At 35.9% G+C, this 22,078-nt stretch overlaps 1 protein-coding gene across 2 annotated transcripts in view; it reads right to left on the bottom strand.

Moving 5' to 3' along the window:
* Positions 1 to 12,181: 12,181 nt before the first annotated feature.
* Positions 12,182 to 22,078, bottom strand: part of JAKMIP2 (janus kinase and microtubule interacting protein 2) — a 50,864-nt gene continuing 40,967 nt past the window's right edge. For both annotated transcript variants that reach the window (XM_088134757.1, XM_088134758.1), the window contains 9 exons: positions 21,428 to 21,526; positions 19,720 to 19,818; positions 18,461 to 18,514; positions 16,392 to 16,457; positions 15,224 to 15,292; positions 14,945 to 15,022; positions 14,118 to 14,321; positions 13,625 to 13,690; positions 12,182 to 12,232 (listed from right to left, as the gene is read on the bottom strand). In XM_088134757.1, coding sequence (XP_087990883.1) covers positions 12,182 to 12,232; positions 13,625 to 13,690; positions 14,118 to 14,321; positions 14,945 to 15,022; positions 15,224 to 15,292; positions 16,392 to 16,457; positions 18,461 to 18,514; positions 19,720 to 19,818; positions 21,428 to 21,526 — 786 coding nt within the window. The remainder of the gene's footprint in view (positions 12,233 to 13,624; positions 13,691 to 14,117; positions 14,322 to 14,944; positions 15,023 to 15,223; positions 15,293 to 16,391; positions 16,458 to 18,460; positions 18,515 to 19,719; positions 19,819 to 21,427; positions 21,527 to 22,078) is intronic.

Below are 22,078 nucleotides of genomic sequence, written 5' to 3'. Positions count from 1 at the left end.
CCTGTGTCATGTATCAAATAACTCAGGATTGGGGATTAATTTAGACATAGAAGAAAATACATGTAATGTCTAGATACTAAAGAGAATTATAAGAATAAAACACTTGATGCACAATAAGATACTAACATTTGATTTTCCACCCAAATCTATGCTTGCTTGGATGACGGCAAATGGCTGCCATCTTGTGGATAGAAAAAGGCAATTGATCAGAATTAAGGCAAGAGTTATGTGTGAGCACTTAACTATTTCTCCTTTAACTATCTGAGTTATAATTTTGATTTTAAAAATGTCATCAACTAGCAAATGTGGGAATATCTATATTTTGAAAAACATAGCCACCAGGATATGTGTGAGTGGGTAACACACAATTTGCTTAATCATTTTTGCCTAGATATATGCAGTACACTGAGCCAAACCATTGAACAAGCACTTTATGGTTTAACACAGTGTGTGAAACCAGCTTTTAATGAATAATAAGCATTTATGCTTACACACACACACATATATATGCACACAAAGGATGGTGACTGCAGTTGAAAAAACAGCTGGATTTAGCAGATGGTCTTGCTGTTTGATGCCAAATGCACTAAAACGTTTGTTTGCTAATGCTAATTATTTTCCTGTATAAACACTCAGCACGATTTAAAATTCTCCTTTCACTCAACAATGCAAAATCCTACTATTCAAACATCAGAAACTATTTTATATTGAATTAAAGTACTGATCCTCTGGTTTACAATTGCCTATTCTTCCCAGTTTCAAACTGAGATTTTTTCCCAATCTTTTTAGCATCTGGGATCTTTTTTCACTAGAGATTCTACAAAGGAATCTTATTCACGCACATTGGGTACAGTTCCTTGTACAATGGTATCCTTCTTTTGTGTCCTATGGTGTGTTTGATTTCATCAATTGTTTTACTTAACTGAAACAACCCAGGTTTTTAAAACCATGTCGCTGCTTTAGAGGCCAGAGTGGTTTGTCTTCCAGTCATGAAAAGGCCTCCTGGGGCAGGAAGATGCCATTGCTTAATTCAGTGTTTCTCAACCTCTTCAACTTTAAGATGTGTGGACTTCAACTCCTAGAATTCCCCAGCCAGCAGTTGGGAGCTGAAGCCCACACATCTTAAAGTTGTGGAGGTTGAGAAACACTGACTTAATTTTGGAAAAGGAACTTCAAAGGGGCTCAAGACTGTGCTGCTGTCCTTCTCCTAAATTTATTTATTTATTTATTTATTTATTTATTTATTTATTTAGTAGTCACATTTATATAGCCACCCATCTCATACAAAGCGACTCTGGGCAGCATAATGGCTTAATGGTGAAGAAAATTCACTTAGCACATGTTCAGAGGCACACAACTTTATTATTACTTCATATATACCAGGACATTGCCCTGATCATCCCTGGCAAGAATACAGCCCCAAACTGAAACTCTGCTCATTTTCTGATGATAATTTGCATGTGGCAGGAAGCAGATGGGATTTTATTGCTCTCTTGCCCTCTGTGTATTGTTCTGAACCAGATTTCAAACAAGCTGTAGATAATACATCCATTAATGTAAAGTGAAGTTTTAAAAAATGCTGCAGTTTTATTATTTTTTTATACAAACTAAAACACCAGCGGTCATTGAACCCTATATTAAATACATAAATTAAAAAATAACCATTCATAAAACTTTACATACAGTAAGGATCCTCATCTACACGTTAATACATACAGTACATATACATGGGTCCCAGTGTTTATCAAAGAGTCATTCTGCCAAATAATTTACAATTCTCTTCTGGAATTATAGACACAAAAGAGGAGCAAGTTATATACAAGGAGATGCAGTACAGAAAGTAGAATTGCAGTCAAATATATTAGCAATTTCCTGAATTTAAATTCAGAGAGATAAAAAGGGGTCAGTTAGCGTAGTCCAAATAGAAAATAACAGAGGAAAATACTTCGTTGGTTCACTGAAGCAATTGGTTCACAGGTGGCTCACTGTCCTCAGACTGAGAAATTGGAAATTTTACCACATTTGCAAGAAATCTATGTTGGGTTACCTTTCCATATGTCAGAAAGAGAAAGCTTGTTATTGTGAGTGTTGTGAAAACTAATACTGCTGAGTTGCATGTGAGGCTCTTTTGCTGGATATTTGCCACTCAAATGCCCCCCCCCCCTCATTTCAAAAGGCTAATTTGAGACATCTCCCTCAATACTCATGTCAATGGGAGCCACATGGTGTTGATGGTGAAAAGAAAACTCTTCTGGTTGTCAATGAGATGTCGGACTGAAAACAAAAGGAGCCAATTGCAGTGGCTGGAACATTCCAGAACCAGTTTTGATATTAGGAGGTCCTTCCAGTGGGCCTGACCAGTGGGGTCTGGTCAGTTACAAAGGCTTGTAGGATTTACTGTACATGCACAAAGGCTTCCTGTGCTAGCCTGGTGCCATAGTGCCACTTTCATTAGGATGAAACTGCAGATTCACCACCACATTTCCCAGAAGCTTCTTACCTCTGAAACACCCTCTTCATCCCACAAACTCCTTCTTAGACATGGAAGTACAGTTTTATAAGACATAAAAGCATCCTATTATGTACATTGGAAGGATATATATATATATATATATATATATATATATATATATATATGTATGTATGTATGTACACAAAAATATAAATGTATTGACATACATATGGGTATAGGGGAACTAATTCTGACTTGTCGAGAGTCTGAGAGTCAGTGTCAAGAAGTGGATATTAGGCACAGATTGGGCTGCACTGAGGAGAGGGGAAAAAAAGCCCCTCCAAGATGTGATAAGACCACCGAATATTCTCAATAGTAAACCTTCACCCACGGAACTGGGGATTATCTGTCCTCCTCCACAGCTTTAATCAAAGGTCTGGCTGTACATATAAGATAAAGTGGGCCGAGCATCATTTACAAAGAACGCGCTGCAATACCAAAGGCAGAGCTGAGAACACTGAAGTTTCTTCAGCATGCTAAAAATCCCCCCATACATCTCCTTGAGCAATCTCATCTTTTCATATTTTTCAAGGGATGGACGAGCAATTGAAATTAAATTCCATGGGAATAGAAACACATCTTATAACAAGGGACAGTGTAACAAAAGACAACAAGCCATATGCTATCAAAGCAACCTTCTTGGTCAAAACTGAAAGACCTATTTTCCTGAACTGTTAAAAGAATGAAATCTGACTTACTCAGTATCGAGGAAGTAAATGACAAAGGCAGATCACATACTGTATTGTCTGATGATGATATTTGCAGAATAGAGGATTTACACTGGTGGGCATACACAAGATTAAATATATCAGTAATATCAGCCATTATTACCTAATAAAGTTACATGTTTATATTTGGATGCAGTTTCATTTTGACACAGTCCTTTTAAGAATAATCAATACCATCAGTGGAAACAGGTAAATGGTCACACAAGGCAAATTTTCATGTTAAAACACACTGAAATATAGAGCTGGGTATTTATTTACGAATCAATCTTATAAGAAAACATGGGCATTAGAGAAATGGTAATTGTGGCCCGAAGTCCCAGTGCAATGAAGAAATCATAGCACTTCATTCTGAATTTCACTGAAGGCTTATGTAGGTCTTGAAGGGAATTTTTATTCTTTTAACCATCACATAGTGTGTGTGTGGGTGTGGGTGTGTACATCTGCATGTTTTATTTCAGGAGGGAAAGTTTAGGGGAGAATACAGTTCAGCTTCCTCTCTCTCTTCTCACAATTGCCCTCATTCAGACTGGAGCTGAATTTAGTAATTTCAAACCAAAATAAGAGAGGGATTTGCACATTATATAATTAACATAAGGTGCAGTTTGACCCTTGCACCTTTCCATAGACTGCTTATCCTATGCCAGACTTAGAAAAGTTAGAATTGTAACCAGGTTTAAACATATATATATATATATATTGCTGGTTATGACACCATAAATGCTATCTGTCTCTGGATTTCACCATCATTTGTTCTTTGCATATTTTGGGAATATTATATTACAGAGCAATATAGTCCTATGAATCCCTCATTTTACACTGCAAATACTGCACTAATGATATAGAAGGAAAATTTTAGACCAGTGTTGCTCAAACCTGGCAACTTTAAGCTGTGTGGACTTCAGCTCCCAGAATTCCCCAGCCAGCAAGTTTGAGAAACGCTGTTCTAGGCTGTCATAAGAACTTATTGTGCGTATATCTTTTCAGTATGTTTATGGTTGCCAATGGAAATCTGAACTGAGGAGATATGCAACATTCTCTTACAAAACAGGAAATAGTTTGCATGCTGAATATTTCTTCCTCAATTATTTTAGAGCCACAAAAGACTTTAACATTAACATATATAAGAACATGTCTTAGCCCATGTTCCTCTACTGTATCTGATAAATGCTAGTTTCACTCAAAGAATAAGGAAAAGAAAAGGAATAGAGTGAGGGTTTTTTTTTATCAGCAGGATTCCTCTCTATTTCCATTTACTAGAAAAATTCAATTTACCAGCAATTTACCACTGTGCCATGTATTGATTGCAGGAAACACTGTGTCAGTAATGCTAGTCTCTCTGATACATGGATATGTTTCCTTGGTTCACTCTCATCTACTTCCTGGTAGATGGACCAGAGTGACAAGTGGCATTGCAAGTCAGTGTGCTTATGGTCCTCCAAGCTGTAGCAGACACCTTCACCAGTTGCTGTCCTCCTCCTTGGCAGTAAAAATACAACAATACTATGTTAACTAACAATTAGCACCCCAAATCGTATACTAAATGGCATGGGTGGTAAGTAATATGCCACCACACACAACTCCATAAACTCTCAGTTTCATATTGATATCACTCTTCATGAACTTCATTTGTAGCTTCAGATCTGGGATTTCCCTAACAAAACCTGGGGAATTATAAAGAAGAAATGAAAATGAATATTTAAATATTAGCATATTTAATAATTATACCTTTAGTATATAAAGGTATATTTAATAATTATACTTTTAGTATATAAAAGTATAATTATTAAATATAATTATCCTTAAAAGCCTTCCAGCTAATGATGATGATGTAAAGGATTTTTTTTTTTTAATCACAGCACTACTGCATTGTTAAGTAGAAAAGCTTTATATGCTTTTTCTTAATCTTGTGCTGACTGACAGAATTTATTCATTTTGTGGGAAGACAAAAAACAATATTTAGGTCAGCATATTTTCCTATGTGCTCATATGTTACAAAGGACCAAGCTGGTTTATTCCTGAATTCCTCTCATGGATGATAAAGTTCACTGTGATGCAAAGGACAATCACACATGTAAGGCCTTTGAGACTATATTTGGTCTTCATCCTAATTTTTTACTGGAAGTCATATGACAATGGAGAATGAAGGGCAGAAAAGAAATGACAGTCAGTAGACAGAAAAAATTAAGGGCCTGTTTTCTTTTGGAACATTACCAATTTTGTTGAATACGATTATCTTAAATTGTTCCAAATAGAGTTGCTTTCTGGAAACCCAATCATATTCTGCAAGGTATATGATAATAAACACAAAATAAAGCTTCCATTTCCTTTAAAACAGATGATTTCAGAGAGTCCTCAGGGAAGAAGATCAGTAAAGGGAGATGTTTTGTTTCTCACTGCTATACTACGCTTGTGTCCTGTGTATACTCTACAATGTATTCTCAGCTGACACAGTCAGTTTCCTGCATGGACAATTCCCAGAATGCTCAGCAGCATGTTTAGGTTCAGAGGCAGACTTGTGGAAGAATCTTCCTGAAGTTGGAGTCTGAAAATTAATTTATCATTAAGCAATTCAAAGTTTGACATTTATCTCTTTTCTCTTTATTATATTTTTAGTTTTAGTAGACTTATTCAATGGAACTCTGAAAGGAAGGGGCAAGTTCAAAGAAAGAGAGACGCAGTCTGGGACTAAGTAAGATTTCAGAATTATGTGATATAAATTTATCAAAGTATATCAAATATATACTTTGAGACATGCATATACATATCAAAATGTAACCTTCAGTACATCAACTATTTGACAGCAAGGGCTCAATCCTTGTCTCCTTTGGATTGGGGAGAGATTTTTAGAAACCAGCCTGATATGTTGTTTGGTTGATAGAAACAATTGATTACACAGACTCAACTCTGAGCTGTACTTGAGAGAGAACAGACAATGAGATGTATTTATTCCATATAGTATTTCTGTTGCCTGCTATTACCATATTAGCATGACAAATAAGGTTTTTTTTCCCGCTGGATAGGTAAGTGCTAATTATGTGGCCTGTCTCATTAGGTTAAAATCTGAAGCATCTGAAAGTTCCTGACAAGGTCCTCTAGATAAACATCTCCAAAGTCTGGCTGGCCTTCTCATGACTTCTAAGAGGCAAAGTCTACCAAAATTCCTGTGACCCAAGCAAGTACTAGGAAGGCATGGATTTTTAAACATGGGTGAATATAGGGCTAAGTAATGTGTTTGGGTATCAAATCAGGCATGATGGTGAGCAAGCAGTAGATGCTCAAAGTGTTTTGGCTTTATTCCAATGTTGGATTGGAAGAGATTTTGCTAGATGACTTCAGACTGATTTTAAGTGCTAAGCAGTATATAAAGTAAATCTTTAAGATGGGCACTATTATTATTGATATGAGTTCAGGAACAAGAAGAAAAGTTACATTCTTTCTGCATTTCTATTTTTAAATGTAGTTAAACTATACAAGTTCACAAATGACCATCCAACCCTTCCTGTCTACAGGGGGAATTAACAGGGCTACCATATCTGGGCTGCACAAATTCAAACAAAGAAATACAGAAGATCCTTTGTTGCCATCTGAATGGTCATTTAGAATTTCACAACCCAGATGCACTGGCCTAGGAAGGAGAGTAAAATGGAAAAACTGGGCAGTGAGGATCTTCATGAGCAGAGGTGCCTGGGATACTAATATGTTACACTAAACTCTCCTGCTGCCTTAAGTGCAGGGATCCCTTTGCCCTCAATGTGTGCGACCAATAAACGGGACTTTTCCAAATACAAGTCAGTGATTCTAGACAAGAATTTGCATGAGTAAGAGATACCTCCATGAGGAAAACCGGCAAAACCGAATATAATGCCTTGTCACCTAGAAGAGAAATGTTGCATTAAGATAGACTTTAATGATAATTTCAAACCTATTCTCAAGGAAAAAATGTGCATTTGTTATGTGCAGGTTTGCTAATCAAGAGATTTAGATGTCCTTATTATGATTCTTGCAGCCAGTGGAGAAACAAACGTGATGAGGGAAAACAAAATGCTTATTTCATTAGTACATTAACCGCTGAATGAATTGAAGGAAGAAATTTTGGGAAGCCGAAGTGTGATTAAAGGTGTTTGCTTTTTCTCTGATGCCACTCGTTTCTTACTCTGAAAACCCTTCTATTCCATTCCAGTTCCTGAATATATATTATATATTCAGCTAGTTAAATTAGTGTGGCATTCTTGGAAGAGTTTTTCATTTGACATAACATACACTTCAAGCACACAGTCCTTCATGGAGGGTTTTCATGACAGATAAGACTACAGCATTATTAAAAATCCTCACAAGCACTGTCAGCCACTTGCACTAGGCCTGATCATCCTTGATCCAGCAGGCAGCAGTAGGTTAATGTCAATTATATCTATCCCGTTGTCCACCCAGTATGAAACAAAAACATCAGTTTTTTGTTCACATTGCAGCTGTCATTGTTCCTGAGTTTAAAAACAGAAAAAAAAGAGTCCCTGTATTAAGAAAGCCAATTTTTTCAAATGGATATTACTGTAATTGTCCTCTTAGAATTCTAAATACATTTCTTTTACTCTGTCCCCTCAATTATTGAAGACTTTCATGGGAAGTTGGTGTTTTATGTTTAAAATAATCCCCTGCACAGCAGGGATTGATAGTCTGTAGTCACTTTGGTTCCTTGCCCGACATACCTTCACTCAATCTGCTGAATATGGCGGCTTCTTGCTGATTTTTTTAAAAAAATAATCCTAGTGATGTATGCTGCTGGGATATTCTCCTCTTTCTCCTCACAGAATTTCATTAAGCACAGCTGATATTGTAGCTTTAGACAGGAACTGTCAAGTAACAGGTCTTGAATAATGGCTTTAAACTGCATCGTGGGAGTGGCCTTGACTGCAGAGAGTTGTTTTGTTTTAAAGTAGTTGTAAACAGTGTTTTCTTTGTGGGTTTGGAAGCATCTACCATTCTCAGGACTTTTCTGTGTAGTTGATCAGTCTAGAAAATGCAAAAAAAAAAAAAAAAAGCATAATTAAAGGAGGCTGTATTAGTGAAGTTTAATTACCAATCTACTGTATGCTCCATGTACCCTAGAATATCTTACACTGGATTAAAATAAGTTCTCACCTATTCTTTAAAAAATGATTACTGTGTTCATACCCAACCTTTGCTCTTGAGAGCTCATGGATATACAATATTTACTGGCGTCTCCATCCAATGTATTCCTTCTACAAAATTGCTATGAGGTTGCTGGGCAACAAAAGTCATCTGCTGAGCTCTGTTGTCAAGTGCAGTCCTGAACATGGGTCTCTTGGGTCCAAGTCAATACCTTAACCATTATACTACCTTGGATCTGAATTTAGTAATACACTAAATATTTTGAGATGTTATGATACCCACATAGATAATGTGTACAACAGGAGGATAATCAGTGCAGATCAAAAGAGAGATGTTGGATCTGCTCAAAGACCCATATGGTTTAACATTTTATTACCACAGTGGCCATCCAGACCCATTGGAACCCCACAGATTAGAAATAAGATTATCAGCCTCCTCCCATTCATGCTTCCTAGCAATGGTACTTAGAGGTTTACTACTTTCTTTACTGGAGGTAACACCTCTGGGAGCCCTGACAGCCTTATCCCCTCTGAATCAGTCTAAGTTGGAGAATGTCATGTGATATTTATTTACACTATAAATTGCATTGTGTGTACATTTTTTGTTTTATACGCCTTAAATTTCTGAACTTCTCACTGTCCAGGTTCATTGAATAATCTGGTTCATTGTTTTATGAGGTCATTATGTGAATGCCATGATTTATGTCAGGGATTACAACACAAGCATGTAACTGCAGCATTTGCATGATGATGTCACTACAAGTTGTCAGTTTGGCATCTTAGTTTTTGCAGATACTGCTGTACAAATCCTCTTACTTTATGGATCTAACCATAAAATATCTGACCATGGTTCGTGGATGTGGATGGAGCTGGTTTTGTTCTTGTTAAATCACTAGTCAGTGATTTAAACTGTACCAGGGACATTCTATTGCACGACTCTTTTTAATGCTTAAACTGTAAGCATAAAAGTGTTTTTCTGATGTGGTTGATACAAATCAAACAAACAAAAAATAAGTATCTTGAAGATTTATTTCCTGCTTAAGTAGAAGAGGTGCTTTAGAAGGCCCGTCTGAAGACAACCCTTCTCTTAGAGGCCCATCTATCAGGACCTAAGGGGAGGATCTTTCCTGCTTTGCTCTTAGGCTATAAAATCTATTCCCTTAGTAACTGTATTTTGCTCCCCATTCTCTGCCTCTAGGAAATCTATAAGGTCACATCTCTTTCTTTTACTGGAAAGAGGCCTTTAATGGGTAATGACTTCATTATTCATGTTTTAATATACTTGTTTTTACTTTGCATTTTTCTTTGGGCTGTTTTAGACAATGAGTCATCTTGAGTGCTCATTTTGAACATAAAGGTAGCATATTAATCAAGTAACTAAATAAACGAACTGTCTCTTCTAGATTGCTGTTCTCAGCTAGGGTGTTATAGCACCAGAGACCTGTTTTGGTAAAATATTTATAGATACCTGGTGGAACTAAATCAGTTTCTTTAGGCAAATGTTTTTAATTAAGGATACATAAGAACTGCAGCAGATAGCTCCACTGCATTTCTCTTGCTTTGTTCTGCTCAATCCAACTTAATGAACAAAGTTCTGAATTTTCTTTTACCTGGCTTTGGGGGTCTAGGATTCTTCCTCCACAGTGGAGGAATTTAACTTCCACTCATTTCCTTCTCCTCTTATCCTTTTTCTTTATCCATAATTTTTGTCCTTTATCCTTGGGTGTGGCAATCTTTTCCTCTCTCCCACTTCTTCTCTTCCCATTGTTGTATTGTGACTGTTTCTTTAAAGTTTTGCATCCATTTTATCATGCAATCATTTATTTGTTCTGTCTCGGTATCATATTTAAGTAGGATGTGCTCAGACAGATGGTGTTGGTTTTGCAGAAGTGTTTCAAATTCTGTCATTTTTCTTAGTGTTCCTCCTTTGTTCTTAGGATCAGATTTTATCCTTTCAACAATTTGTAAGTACATCAAACATGGTATATTCCGGCTTTCACTGGATATTTCTTGCTGTGTTTTTAATCTATTCATGGAGTCTGGGTGGACCATATCTGCATATGTAATTACATTTTACTTATAGTAATTGTCTACAGCATGGAAGGTGTTTGAAGGAGAAGATAATGGTGAAATTGTTGAGTTTATTATTTTCCTTATGGAGTTCCATGCTTTTATCAAATTTTGTCTGATAATACATCCTTTTAAATTTTTGTTCTCTTTCGTATCCTTGTACCATAATATCTCTATAGCCTGTTAGCTAGGCCTGTTCCTTCCAATATTGACATTCTGCAATTTGGGAACTTTATCCACTCTGTTAACCATGACAGCGACTTGCTTTGTGATACAATTTAAAATTGGGAAGAGCAAGACTGCCTCTGTCTTTTGAATCTGGTAAAATTTTGAATTTAACTCTAGGGTTTTTTCCCCCACTCCGTTCGAATTTGCTGACAATTTCTTCCTATTCTTGTAAAGTTTTCTCTGAAATTGAAATTGGCACCATCTGTAACAGGTAATTTATCTTGTGTAGTCCATTCATTTTGATGATTGAAATTGATCCTAACCAGGAAGGCTTTAAGTTTGTCCACCTTTCAAGATCTCTTTTGATTTTGTGCCATAATTTAGCATAGTTATTTTGATATATTTCTTGATTATTACCTGTCAAAATGCAGAGAGATTTCACTGAGTGGCTTCTCTGACAGCCAGATTCTTTCTGCAAGAGCTTTTCTTCTCCTTGCATTAAGTATCTTGTAATTATTTTTGATTTTTGGACATTGATTTGATTGACATTGACATGTGATTTGGAGAATTCTCGAAAGCTGTGGATTGTTTTCATCAACTATCTTATTGCCTTTTGTGATTCTGTAATAGTTAATACTATATCATCTGCATAACATTTCAGTTTATATTCTTCTCCATGGAGTATTTGAGACTTAGTATTTGTCAACTTGGAACTTTTCTGCCAATATTTCTAAAGGAATGATAATAATAGGGGAGAAAGTGGACATCCTTGCCTTGTGACTACTTATTTGAAGGTGTATGAAGAGTGCTCCATTGGCTGAAATTTTTGACGTGTGCCATTGATATACAGTATATACTTATGACCCAAGATCTGAACTCTTCTTCAGGCTTTATTTTGTTTGGCATATTTAACTTTTTATATGCTAGAAATACACTCTTCTACACTTTATAAAAAGTTCTTATGTTTTCATTCTATAATAATATGGAATCATTCAATCTGATTAAGTTTTTAAAAAACTATACTATAACATTAAACCAGTTACTACAAATTATAGTTTTGTGTTTGAAAGTCTAGGTTACCAATAACTGGTGTGAGGAAAAATATTAATACATGCAGATGCACACAACACACAAACTACATATACATAAACACATGTTCATACATACAGACAGACACTTCATTGAGAAAGACAACATTCCACCATGTATTACATTTTTTAAAAAGCATGTTTTACATTTTTAGGTATATATTTAAAAGTCTTATGTTTTAAATATAATATTATAGTGGAATGCAATAAACAAGTGTGTACAAGCACATACCTGAGTTTCACTCAACAGGTAGTTGAGATTTGCTTTAACATCTTTTGCAAAACTCCAATTGCTCTCTGTGTAATATGTGAAAAGTAATAGATCTTAGTAAAATATTTGAAAGTTTCTTGATTTATCCTTCCATCTCTGATGTGAGTTCAGATATTTTGAGCTATGCTATTTTGGAACTGAATTGGGAAACTGTATTTATTTTGTTATTAAAAAAAGAAAGAAAGAAATAGCCTTACCTTTCAAGAGGCACATTGACATCAAGGCCAAAGAATAAAGGCAAGAGAGAAGAACAAGAACAGAAACAGAAACTGCAAGAAAAAATTAATTTTGAGAGATCAGATCCATTTTTATTATCATAGATGTGGTATATGATTTAAAATGAACAAATTCCAATAGACTTACTCCAAGAAATCATTCAGGACTAAAACTAAAGGTTTCTATTCTACTAGCTAATTGCATTAATGTCAACCTCATATTAATGGCTTTATTCTTGGTGATCATCTGATCAACAGGTGGGTGTTTTTCCTTATATGGGAATTCCATGTCACTTCATTGGTAGGACTCAATCCACAAGATATTCTTGTCCTTACATTTCTATTTCCTAAATTTCATTGGAACCCCCTTCTTGATTACATTACTAATTTAGGGTGAAGAGTTTACATTTTTTCAACCAAGCTTGTTTAAAAAGAAAATCTAGCAAAATTTTAGAAAGATGAGTTAGCTTTTGTATTACAAAACCAGCTTTTCATGTTTAATCAGTAGGGACAAATGTTTAGTCTTCTCCTTGAAACAATTTCCATTATGACATAAATGAACTCTGCCAGTATTTTGATTTTAATTTTAAACAAAGGTCAAATATTAGTTAGCTAAAACCCTCTGTATTTGTTGACTGATTCTGACTTAGTAAAAGAGAAAACAATCTATTAAACAAAAGGGCAGATTGAAAAAGAATACAGTATAATAATAACTATTTTTGAGCTGAATATTCTTACCAATGTTCAGACTGATATAATGCTAGAATAATGTGAAAATACTATTTTCTGTTATTTCCTTATTATTTATAGTGCGATTATAAAGGAAATCTGAATGAAGAGAGAGACTAGAAAGTGATTCTGGCATCATTTGGGCAGCAACAAACTTTGAAGAAAAATGACACCCAGTAGTCACAGAGAGATTGAAAATTTTGTTGGTTAGTGGGGCACACACTTTGCGCTGCTTGTGTCTTTCCAAAAATTGCCAAAAAGCCCTCATCCTACCTCTGAAAATGGTGGTGGTAAATTGGCGAAGGGAAAGTTCAGTCTTGTTCTAATAGAATGAAATCTATCTATCTATCTATCTATCTATCTATCTATCTATCTATCTATCTATCATCCATCCATCCAGAAAAGCATCCAATGCCCCCCCCTCCCCAGATTAGAATATCTAAGAAGAAAAGAAAAAAACCACAGGAATTTACTCATGGTATTATAGTAATATAACATTTTCCAACCAGATGCCTTCCAGTTGTTTCAGATTCTTGTAATCCTCAGCTAGCATGGCTATGACAGCTGGGAATTACTGGAACTGAATAATAAAAGTCTGTTTCAAGGGCACCAGGTTGGAGGATGGCTATGCTAAAATAACTAGCTAGAGCTCCTAGAGTTATAAAATAGGAAGTTCTTGAAAGTATTGATATTTTTTGGATATATAAAACAACTAACCTTTTCTTCCAAATCCTTGATCTGCCTCTTCTGAATGTCTGTTTTATCTTCTAAATCTCGGATCCTCTAGAAATAAACAGAATCTATCCATAAATAAACACATAAATAAAAACCCTTACATCCTGTGAAGTCTGGCTGAAGAAAATTAATTTAAAAATTCTAAAATTCGTAGATATGAAAAATAAGTTATAACTCTAGTGTAGGGTTTTTAGCTTTCTCCAGGCCGAGGGTCCCTTGGCCTCAGAGTGAAGGGCAAGGATTGCACCCTAACATGTGGAGGAGGCAGCCTGATAAAAATGAATGACGATTTTAATTTGATTAAAATTTATATTTACATGTTGTTTGTCCTCTAGGATGATGAACAATCTTTAGTCATGTATTTAATGATTTCTCTCGCATTAAAAATTAAAATGTAGCCACCAGAACTACAACAATGAACCTTAGAAAAAAAATATAGTGAAACCCAACAGTTTTCCTATAAACTGAATCTCACCTGATGTGCCTGTTGCAGCAATTCCATTCTCTCTTGAAGGATTTGGCAATCATATTCTCTGCTTTTTCTCAGCATTTGCCTTCTCAGTTTCTCTACAGCAGTTCGAAGTTCTTCCTGCTGTTTTTCACTCAGCAGTTCTCCAAACTTTATCACCGTTTCTTGTTGCAAAGCATTGTAAAGGGTAGCTTCAAGCTCCTGGATTCTCTAAGCAATGGCATAAGAAAATATAGAAGAGGATGCAATCTGGTAAAAACTATCTGTTTGTCTGTTTGTCTATGTATATATTTTAAGCTAGTACAACCGACTAGAATTAGACTAAAATAAAAATTTGTGCTACGTACTTCTCTCAGATACGGTGTACTACATTCAATGTCTCAAATCTGATGAATGTTAACCGTTCCATACCAAATCACAAAATGTCCAAAATTTGAATGTAAACTTTCTTTCTCCCACCTCCTATCCTCCCTTGTATTCAGGACATACCACAGGTTTTGCCACTTCAGTGGCAAATAAAGGTCTGCACGGGCAGTGCTCCACTCTGCTAAAGCGGGCACGTAATGTGCTATGGCTTTGGGAGCGTCACATATTCGCTGAAGCTCTCACTTATGTAAGGAGTACAAAAAGTAGACTGATGTGCTGTCTCACAGAAAGTTTTCTCTCTTTTTAAAAAACAAAGCCTAAAAATCACATTAATTTGGAGTTTATTTAAACCAAAGTCATGCTTTAAACCAGACCAACATACTACAAGCACATGCGTTTACCACTGAAATGCAACAAATTTGCATTCTGAAATGTGCTTGTGTTTCCATCATTGGCTTTCAAATTACCATATAGGCTTGATCAAGAGCTTGTTTCCTGTAGTCCAGTTCTTCTTCTAGATAACCTTTTATTTTACAGAACTGCTCCTACATTGAATGACAGTTTGAAAAAAAAATATATTATCACTACCATTATGATTACTGAAGCCGTAAGAAAATGTATAATACTCAGACACTGACAAAAACAAAGCAGATTCCCACCCCCCACTGCCCAGCAGACAACTAACAAGAAGCATGGGATGAAGTGAAAGTGCCACCCTCCCCTCCCCAAAAGGATTTTTTCCCTACCATGTCACTTTCTAGTTCCATCATCTTCTGGTGCAAAGCTGCTTCAGCCCCTTCAATCTGTTGTATCCACTAAAAAAAAAAAAAAGAAATTATCAAAATCCAGCTTCAGGATTACAATATTGCCAAAAGCAATGTCTTTCCATTTCATCAACTATAAAGTCAGAGAATAGAACTTTGACTGAAGTTGCTTATAGCTGCTTGCTGTCAGCTAATCATTAGGAAACAAGAGGATTGAGCAGTTAAGCCTGGTTACTTCCTTTGACCTGGAATTCACACTGATTTCCAGATATATGGTGGCTAGTTACAGTTGATGAACGGTGTGTACATGATCAGAGGCATCTGGTTACTACATTTTAGGTCTCAGGCCCTGAAAATATTTTCTAGGCAAAGTCTTGACAAGTCTTGGCCTAACTGTATGTACTTATTCATTCTTGTGGATATTTTTGTCTTCCCAAAATATAGCACTCTGGGAAATTTTGGGGGATATTCCATATTGGCATTACTCTTTTTTCCCTACTGTACTCAATAACTTTGTTTTGTGCTGGTATACTACTGAATGCTGACCGGTTTCTATTATTATTAAAACATATGCAGACTCAGAGCCATAGGCTTCAGAGTCATCTGTTCTACGTTTAAAGTACAGATTGACCTAGTTAGTGTACATTACTAGAGCATGCATCATACTATGCTATTTCTCATCATTTCTTTATTTAAAGAACAAACCCAGCTAGCTGGCATACATAAAGTGCATCATTAACTACTGTTATTATTCCAACAGTAAGGCCTCTCTAGTCAAGCAGTTCTTATATCTAGACATTTATCTGTATAATTAAATACTGATTTCTTCTCCTAACTGTCATGAACATAGACTGGAGCCAGCATGCTAAAGCAAAATGTAACTTGGACAATTGGAAAATGCTAAATAAAGCAAATTGAAATGGTTTGGCTTAGTGGAAAGCCAACTGAACAATTAAAGCCAGTTACTTTTTCCTTTTGGGGAAGATGCACTCTGGATAACATTTCATTCTCATTTGTTCACACCACACACATAGATTGCATATTTTCCCACAGACTATTTTTCTCCTCTCTTTGTAATTCTGTAGAATGTGTTAACTTTTAGATTCATATTAAGTAATATGCATGAGATACTAAATTCATTTAAAAATACCTTTTCTGCCAGAGATAATACAGTACTAGCTTGAATTATAGCCACTTGCTCTTCATTTCTTAAATTCTGAAAATTCAAGAGGCAGAAAATCAAATTAAGGAAGCAGTAATAGCTGTCCACACAGACACTTGTTCACTGTCAGAAAGTTTTACTCCCATGTAACGTCTCTTCTTGATGCAGGGATTTTGATATGCAGGGCGGTCTTCCCCATTTACTGAAACAGGAATGCCCAACCAGTGGCCTATGGGCAATTCCCAAATTCAGTTCAGAGCCTCTGAAATACCACAGGCTCAAAATGCAGTGGCAGATCAGTAAGATTTTTCTGCTGCTTTTTGGCATGAAGTCAAATAACAGAATAGATCCATTAAGTCTCTAACAGATGTAACACTCCTATATACTACTAAAATTCTTGTATCTGTAACCTTCAACTGGGTGAAACGTGCATCATAGGGCAACAATTTTGGAGCCAAGGTACCTCAAATGGGCTACCTTACAGTATGCATCCAAAATCCTAGACCCATTGCTCCTGTGGGATTGAAATTTGGGAAATGTGTGGCTGTTTCAGCACTGCTGTGCTGCTGCAACTGTGGTCAGCCCAGATCATGTGATTGTCATGGACATATCCCCAAACTCTTTCCTGCTTCTGTCTGTCCCCTGTGTCTAATCAGCTGGTGACAAGGCCCGATGGGCGAGTGGTGATTGGCTGCTTTGGAAATGAGGGAGAAATGTAAAATCTCTTAATAACTGTGGGTGTTGAGGGAAGGACGAGGGAGCAAGTTGGATGCCTGCTGGCAAGGTAGGGCTGGCTGGGGGGTGCTGGTGATTGACAGTTGAGCCCTCTTCCTCCCTCGAGGGAGGGGGCCTTTGGGGACATGTCACAATGGGGAGTGGGGGTGCAGTATTCCTCATGGTCTGCAGCTCCCTTTGTTCCACCTCCCCCCAGCAAAGTGGCAGGCAATTCCACGGGTCAACTGAGAAGAAGGAGGAGGCAGCTTCACTGGAGCTCTCCTGAGGGTCATGAGGGAAGGGCAAATGGTGCAAGCCTATATTACATGTGGGGAGGAAGGAAGGAAGGAAGGAAGGAAGGAAGGAAGGAAGGAAGGAAGGAAGGAAGGAAGGAAGGAAGGAAGGAAGGAAGGAAGGAAGATTTTTGACACTCTCTACCAGCTTCCCACAGGCAAAGTCAATGGGGAAGCCAGTAGCAAGTCGCAAGTTGCTCACACTCCCACTGCTTTTTTGCCCTTGGTCATTCTGTTTCTCTGTTTAGGTAAGGAAATATCTTTGGAATGATAACCCAATGGGTCACAGGTTGTCTAGTTTAATTTTTAAAATAAGAAGCATAAAGAGAGAAAAATCAAGCCAAAAACCTCAGGGCTGTGGTTTTAATGTTACTGCCGCAACCCTTGCAGCACACAGCTGCTGATTTTTATTTTTAAAGTATAAATACCTATCATAATGGAGGTGCTGCTTAAATAGAAGAAACAGCTTTTTGTACGTCAAGAGCTGGAAAAATATATATTTTCCATTCAGATGAATGGGAAATCTGCAGGCATAGAGTTTGCATATATATTTTACCATGACCCGTTTCCTTCTATCAAAAGTCAGGAATGCTTAAAATGATAGCCAACGACCACAGTTTGAGCGTCAGGATAAAAATAATCTAAATTTAACTTCTTTAATTAAAACTAATCTTTATAAACTGATAATATACAGTATGTGATCTTCTAGACAAAAAATTTAAAAAACAACATTCAAAGAATTAAGCCTAGCCTTTCTCAACTTGGAGCCCTCTAGTCTATTTTATTACATTAAGATCTTAATTTTTTTACTTTAAAAGTTTCACAGATACTATGGAAATATCTTATTAGCCATTAAGAGATAAGGGGTCTAGCTTTTTGATATTCAAACACTGGAGGCTTTTTATTTATGAAAATGGGGGATAATGAGGGGGGATAATGAATGAAATTCATTTGCTTTGATTGATCTTTTATTCTGCAATATTTATTCTGCAACATTTTCCTGATGGTGCTATACATAATAAGAAGTTGTTAGCTATTCATATCACTTACCCCATTGTCACCCAAGATGTCTAACTGCTTTATAAGGTCTGGAATGCTAACATCCTATAAAAAGAGATGGTAAAATTCAGAAAAGAAGGATCAAATACTTTCACAAGCACTATTTATTTATTTATTTATTTGTTTGTTTATTTATTTTAATTTCTCCCCTGCCCATCTCCCCCCAGTGGGGGACTCTGGGCGACTCACACAAAACAATAAAACCATAAATACATATAAATACATAAAACATCAAAAATTTTAAAAAATTAAATTTATTATTTATTTTATGATATGGACTTGGTGATCTACAACCTTACTCAGTATTTCCTAAGTGAAGGAGCAGAATAGGTCCAAAGCCATGGGGGGAGGGGGGAGGGGACTTTAGGAGGCCATTTACATGGGGTAGCAGCAAAAGAAAAGAAGTCAAGAAGTAACAGTATCTGGGTGACAGGCCTAATTTATAGACAATCTAATGTTGAGGAGGAAGAAAAATATCTGGACTGATTCTTAAGCATTTCTTTGCAACTGTAAGACTTGTAGCAAAAACATCTAACTTATTCATATTATCTAATGTTCAGTCCACACTATATATTTGTTGGTAATCAAATTTTCCACTCTGAATGGTATCAAATGCTTTCTGCAATCCAGACTAGACAATGCTAGCCTAACATAGAACTTTAGTCAGAATTCTGGCATGGCTCTGTATTCTCCATTGCCACTTTTTCTTCAAGGAGCATTACATACTTCTATCTTCCAAACAAGACACAAACACTACAGTCTTTTATATATTTACTCAGAAGGCCTTTCTGAATTCAACCATGCACAGATTACAAAATAAGTAGGAGTAAATTCTTAAACTGTTCCTTATATTTGCATGTACACATTTCAGGAATGGATTATGTAAGACTGACCCCAACAAACTAGAGTGTTCAAAATTATAGGCTCTATATCCTTTGTTAGCAAAAAACATAATCTGCTCTTCAGTGAACACTGGGAGCAAGATCACAACATGGCCAACCTCTGCCCTTTAAGGGTCCTCTATGCATGTAGCCTAGATTTTACCTGGAGGTTGCAAACTGTAGATTGCATATATAGGTTTTCTATAAACACATTATCTTGAATGTTTGTAAGCAGAGGGCAGAAGATTTGATCCCCTCTCCCCTGCTCCCTCCATGTGTTGAAAACTACCAAGATAAATAATGCCACAATTAAAACCAGTTCTAAAAGACAACATAATCATTATTTTGAGTGAGCCCATGTTAACATACCTTGACACCTTCTTTCATACAGTAGATCTGTAGAGCACTTACACCATCAGAGAATGGATGGATTTGTAGATTAAAAGGTGGAGATCTTCTTTCTCTTTCCTTGAAACAAAATATAAGGTAAAACATAAAATACTTTTTGTTTGTTTGTTTGTTTTCTCCCTCAAAAGTTTTCCCTCAAAAGTATAATATGTTTGCTTTTGGAGCAAAACACAGTTGATTCAACAAGAGTATTCTGTTGGTTAAGATCTGTGCCATGTACCTAGGTTTTAGTACAAGTTGCACTTTATAGTTAGCTTTTGGTAAGAATGGTGTTTTGAGATCGGTCATCCCTATTCTCACTGTAGCAGTGGGCCTAAACATTCCAAGGTTCTGAGCTTGACTTGCCTGTTTTGGGCATTTTTTTACTCAGAACAAAACATCCCATATCCCTATTTTTCTGAGGTTTTACTCTGAGCTCAGGATGAACTAGGGGATTTCATTCCATATTGTTTTAAGTGTTGTCATGCCGCTGGCTGGGTTGTCTTTGTTTAAATTTAGAATGGGAGATATGTTTACCTAAGAGTGAGCAACCTTTTTCAGTTCCCGTGGTCCTGTGGCAAAATATTTGAAGCATTTTTGGTTCCAAGGTAGAGCTGTTTATTTATGAACTTGGAGAAAAAAAAACTTTTTTCCTATGTTGTGCACATTTCTACATATAGCTATTTTGTGAATGGGCATGCATAATTTATTTGTTAGATCTATATCCCACCTTTCTCCCCTTAAGAGAGCTTAAGGTAGCTTAATAGCACTTCCATTCTAATGTTATTCCATTTTAATTTTATTTCTCAAATGATCACGTGAGTTAGTTTAGATTAAGGGACTGTGACTGGCCCAAAGTCACCCATTGTGTTTCCATGGCTAGTGGTGAACTGAATCTGAGTGTTCCCAATCTAATCCAACGTCTTAAGCACTATAGCCCACTGGTTTGCCACACTGGATTTCATTGCAGCTGTTTTGAGACCCAAGTGCCTGTGATACACTCTAAATTCCTCCAGCCAAAAAGATAGAGATTATGCAAGCTTGCTTCAGTTTTCTCATCCTTTAGTATTCGTGAATCTCTTTTTGGTTTATAAGAAATCGATTTATAAATATAAAATGCAGTCAAACATGGAAGGCAGGTGTCAATTTATATGAAATAAAATATTTGGATTAACATATGACTACAAGAATGCACTCATAAATACATGCTTCATTAAGTGCTTTGAGAGACAGTAAAAACAAGTTTATTTGCTTTTAATGATTTTATGAAATATTCCAAAAAAGAAAATTGGTATTAGTGTTTGTGATAAGCATTCTAGATTAATTTATCTAATATAAAGATATATGTCTACAGATATTGTTTATGAGTAGAGACCAATAGAGATAAGTAGAACTTGCTTATGTATTCATCTAATTTTTCTAATTTTTCTTCAAAGAAAAACAAGTATAAGGCTAATATACTACATGTTCTTATTTTGAATCAGTTATTTTTGTCACAAATTATTATTGGAACTTATTCTTCTCTTCTTGGTGTTTGTAACATATTGAACATGGCCTACTGTTTCCAGTTAGACAAAACAGAAAAATAAAATCTGTTAAATAAGAAATATACTCATATGTAGATGAACATTTGATTTCACTCCTGTAAAATCTTCCCCAGTTCCACAATATAAAATTAACAAGTTCTTACTTCAAGTTCTAGATTTCGAAACTCCAAGAGTTCATTCTGATCTCTGGCATCTTGCAGCTCCTGTTGCAGTCGATTGTTCTCTATTTCCAATTTTTCTATCTAGAAAAAGATCTAAATATATAATTTGTGGAAATAATTCCAAGACATACATGTTTAGACATTTATGACCATTGCTGTTTCTGCTCCCTCCTACAAGTCTCAATCACCAAGAAAGCAAGCTATTCAGTTACTTTAATTTTATTATCAGCTTGTTTATGGAAAGCATAAAGCCTACAAAAGTTATAATTCATATGCTAAAGGAATAATTCTCTTTAAAAATGGAAAGACATACATCAAAAGCAACTTGGCACATAATGAAAGGATTCATATGTGCTGATTTAGGACTTTGAGAAAATCCACTGCTTCTTGTGGTTAAGACAGTAAACTATCAAAGAATAATTTTGAAGATTATTTTTGATGATTCTGCAGTTTATTTTTAAGTTTTACATTATTATACTTATATTTATATTATAAGGATTAGCATTTGAGCAAAATGAGGTGTCTAAAGGGCCTTTCTGCAAAAATATAAAAAATACGACTACAAGATACTTTCAGTCATATGGTTGGATGGTGCAATAAAAATCTGAATTATTATTAAATCTTTAATTTATT

This window comes from Python bivittatus, unplaced genomic scaffold (genome assembly GCF_059951505.1).
Source record: "Python bivittatus isolate LINGU-HERP-01145 unplaced genomic scaffold, Pbiv_v1 ctg000080_np1212, whole genome shotgun sequence".
Lineage (NCBI taxonomy): Eukaryota > Metazoa > Chordata > Lepidosauria > Squamata > Pythonidae > Python > Python bivittatus.
The sequence above is the reverse complement of the archived record's forward strand: the minus strand, read 5'-3'. Positions and strand labels throughout refer to the sequence as shown.